The following is a 4,049-nucleotide window of genomic DNA, read 5'->3' as shown; positions in this document are numbered from 1 at the left end:
CCCCCCCTCTCTCACCCCCCTTGTATGAGAGCACAAGAACCATGGGCCGCACCTCCCCCCCCCCCCGCAGACAAGGAGGGCTCTGCCTCCAGCCTGCCTTGCAGCCGAGGGGGCACCACGTGGGTCCCCTTCTGCTGTGGGCTTTGAAGACATCCCCACAGAGAAAGCGCCAGGTGCAACAAGTGGCCCTTCGATGGACGGGAGGTGGGCAGAGGGCTGTGGGCCACAGCCAACCAATGATAAGCGGGGAGTGATGCCTTCGGGATGAGCGGGTGTCATCCCCCCCTCCCCCCCGCGCCTGGCCGTGGCCGTCCCAGAGGCACCCTCTTCCTTCTTTCCTTCCTGTGTCTCCCTCCCGCAGGGCCGCCCGCGCTCTCACGATGTCTGATGGGGACTACGACTACCTGATCAAGTTCTTGGCCCTGGGAGACTCTGGCGTCGGGAAGACCAGCATCCTCTATCAATACACCGACGGCAAATTCATCTCCAAGTTCATTGCAACGGTGGGCATCGACTTCCGGGAGAAGAGGGTGGTAAGTCTCTAAGCTCCACCTCTCTACACACGGGCAGCTCACGGTGGAAGACCCTTGCCTCGGAGCATGCACAGAAACCCTTCCTTGCCCACATGTTGGGGGGGGGCCCCTCTGAATCCAGACCCTCTCTGGGGAGGAGGTGCTGACATGCGGAGAACGCAGGAGGCCGCCACCCTCCAGGCCCCTGGAGGGAGGAAAGGGCAGCTTTGGGGGCGGGGTGTGTGTGTCGCCCTGGGCCTTCACCCTCCCCCCACCGACATGCAGAGGTGGGTGGAGCAAAGCTGGGAGGACTGTGCACAAAAATAGGGAAACAAACGTAACCCTGAAACCTGGGATCAAGAACCTTAAAAAGGCAAGTCAAACAGAGTAGAGGGCCAACAATTAAAACTTAGCGTATGTAATATATAACAATACATGTATTTATTTGTAAGGGATTAAAAAGGGGCCCTAATTACACCTCATATAAAAATTCCAAAATCATACCTGACCTGACACGTTTCGGCCTTCTCCAGAGGTCAAACACAAGGCGGAACAAATCGGCTTACACCATAATACAGTTATACAGCATGGATTCAAAATGGACCAGAAAAGAATTGCTGTAAAAAAATGAAATGAAAAGAACATGTGAAATTAAATACATATAACAAAATGAATAAATAAACAATGCCTGTATTGTACTAAGAAAACATACTGACTTGCTTCCAAAGTGAAACCACTAGGCATGGGATGAAAGTATAAACGAGGCCTCCCGAGATCCAGTCGCATGCCAAGTGATATTTCACTGATGATAATCTAGGAGCAAAATAATTTATAGCCAATGCAGTCTACAATATTGAAACTTAATTCAAAAGTAAATAAATAAATAAATAAAATCAATTTAGTTACTTCTGGTCCAGAAAGTGCCTTTCATTGATTGTTCAAGTTCAAGCCAAAATTGTCCCTTTAGTGAAGAGCAAAAGTGCTGATAGACAAAAGTGCTGGAGCTTTATACCAGGTGTCAGAGGATGCAGTCATCATGTGATTGCACATCCCCCATAACATTTAAAACTATAAGACAATATAAATTCCAGACTAGATGTTGAACTGTCATAAAATCGTACCACACACCAGTCCACCTGTTCATTTAGACCATATAGGGTTAAAGTTTTAAGGGCATGGATCCAAAACAGTTCTCTGGTTTTCAAACATTGAGTCATCCGAAGATTGTTGCAAGCCCAAACGTATTCCAGAGCGAAGAAAGAGAAGTCTCTGTTACTGTGACCAACTGTTTCGAAGTGGTTGGCGAGAGGAGCGGTTTCTCCTTCTCAGTCTGTGACCCTGGTCTTTCTCGGCCTCGAAGTACAACCGATATACATTTTTTCACATTTACAGATGATGCCATAGACAAGACCCTTTGAGTTACAGTTGAAAAATGACCTAATATAATACTTTTTCTGCTTAGCTGAATCATAGCAAAAGTTTGTGCACACCTCCCATCTTCCACAGGGAAAGTTGGTAAATGTTGCCTTTGTATTGCTGGAGAAGATTTTAAGCTGTTTCTTACTAACATCTCTCTCAGATTTTTAGATCTCCGGTAGGCAAAGAGAGGAGCAGTCTCACGTGAAGGGATATTAGTTAATAAATGCCAATGTTTTCTAGTTACTGACCTGAGTGGATCTTCCATCATATGTCAGTGGAATAATAATCCTTTCAGATTGACCTTGTCTTTTCTTAGGTATCAAGAGGGAGGACCTACTGGAATTTTTTTTTTTTTTGCCTTATGGGAAGCCTGCTTGACAATGCTAGAAGAGTAGCCCCTGTCTCTGAATTGGCCCATTAGTATTTTAGCCTGTTGAACAAAATCAGAATACAGGCGACAGTTTCCCTGTGGAAGACGTGAGGTTTGTGATTTGGGGCCAAGCTAGGAGGAGCCAGTGGGGAAGCGAGAGGGCGGAGGGGGAAGCAGCGGGCAGAAACAGCTGTCGTCCCACCACCCCCACCCTGGAGCTGTGCTGTTTGGCGACTTTTCCGGGTCCTTCTGCTGGGTTTCCCCCCAGCCCTGCATTTCACGGCTCCCTTTTCCAACCAGGTGTACCGACCCAACGGGCCAGATGGCCTTAGTGGCCGAGGGCAGAGGATTCACCTCCAGCTGTGGGACACCGCCGGGCAAGAAAGGTAGGGGACCGTCAGCAGGATGCCGCGGGGTGGCCTGGACCCGTCAGGCTTGCAGGGGGAGCCCCACTGGCGCCAACGGCTCTGCCTCTTGAAGGGGGTGGCCCCGTGGCCAGCGAGGCGGAGCTCCAGGGGTTGTCCGTCCTGGCAGCCTCTTCCCTCGGTGCGAGCCGGTTCAGGATTCATCCTGAGCAGCGGGACCCCTCTCTAAGCCCAGGGGGGTCCCTGGCCCGAGACGGGCCTGACTCTCTGTGCAGGATGCCTGGCGCTCTCTTCCTCCCTCCCTCCCTCCCTCCCTCCCTCCCTCGGACTCGCTCTCTCCCCTCTGAAGCAAAGGCGAATGCGCCAGTCAGTCCTGGGGCAGCCTCATTTCTGCCGTGCTTCTCTGGAGGACAGAGCACCATTCCGGTCTGATTGCAAAGATGAAACACACACACACACCCCGGAACAGGCAAGAGAAACGTCTGGGTTAGGGTTAGGGACTCCTGACAGCTCCATCAGGATTTGTACTCGAGCGCCCCGGAGTCCAAAAGCTCTCTGTGGCCCCTCCTTGCCTCGTACTTCCTGGGCACAGCGACGCTTTGAGTGGCACTCCTCAGTTTCTTCTCGGGGATGGTCTGCGGGCGGCTTCTTCGTCAGGAGGCCCGGCCGGAGTCACAGGCAGAGGGCTCCCGGGGTGGCTCCTCGGCTTCGGGGGGGGGGGCAAGGCCCTGGAGAGGGGGCACCGCATCCTTCAGGCTGCCTGAAGGCAAAAGGGAGGCTCCCGCCCACCCCCCGCTCCCCGCAGCCGTAGGTGGGGCCTTCTGTCAGTGGGCAGCAGGTTCCATCGGGCGGATGGGAGACCTGAGCACCGGGTGGACATCTGGGTCCTCTGCCGGGGGGGGGGGGGGGGTTTGTCTTTGCCTTCTGCAGCTTCCGGCCAGAAACTTTGCCGAGTGGGGCCTAAATCGCCCTCCCCCCCCCAGTCCTCCTCCAGGTTGCTTTGGTCGACAGGAATTACCACACGGGTCCTGACCGAGGGGGGGCTTCAACTCCCTTGCTGCTGGACTCGAACCCGGCTCTTCTCCTGCAGGCCGACAGGGCCGCCCTCTGGAGCGCCGATTCTGGGAAGCTCCGTGGGGGGGGGGGGAGAAAGGGTTCTCCTGCCCTCCCTCCCTCATTCTGGCGGGAGGGAGCCCGCGTGTCCGCAGAGGGCGCTGGGATGGCTTTTCCAGAGGGGCACTGCTTGTCTCTGGGCAGGTTCCGGAGCCTGACGACGGCCTTCTTCCGAGACGCGATGGGCTTCCTCCTCCTCTTCGACCTGACCAACGAGCAGAGCTTCCTCAACATCCGGAACTGGATGAGTAGGTCCCTTTCCCTCCCGCT

At 54.2% G+C, this 4,049-nt stretch overlaps 1 protein-coding gene across 1 annotated transcript in view; it reads left to right on the top strand.

Annotated features, from left to right (window-relative positions):
* The window catches only part of RAB27A (RAB27A, member RAS oncogene family), an 11,082-nt gene that overhangs the window by 5,700 nt on the left and 1,333 nt on the right, over positions 1-4,049 (top strand). The window contains 3 exon segments of the mRNA XM_015419746.1: positions 362-533; positions 2,602-2,687; positions 3,924-4,049. The exon segment at positions 3,924-4,049 is cut by the window's right edge and continues 117 nt beyond it. Coding sequence (XP_015275232.1) covers positions 362-533; positions 2,602-2,687; positions 3,924-4,049 — 384 coding nt within the window.

This window comes from Gekko japonicus, unplaced genomic scaffold, assembly GCF_001447785.1.
Source record: "Gekko japonicus isolate JY-2015 unplaced genomic scaffold, Gekko_japonicus_V1.1 scaffold1945, whole genome shotgun sequence".
Classification (NCBI taxonomy): domain Eukaryota; kingdom Metazoa; phylum Chordata; class Lepidosauria; order Squamata; family Gekkonidae; genus Gekko; species Gekko japonicus.
The sequence above is the reverse complement of the archived record's forward strand: the minus strand, read 5'-3'. Positions and strand labels throughout refer to the sequence as shown.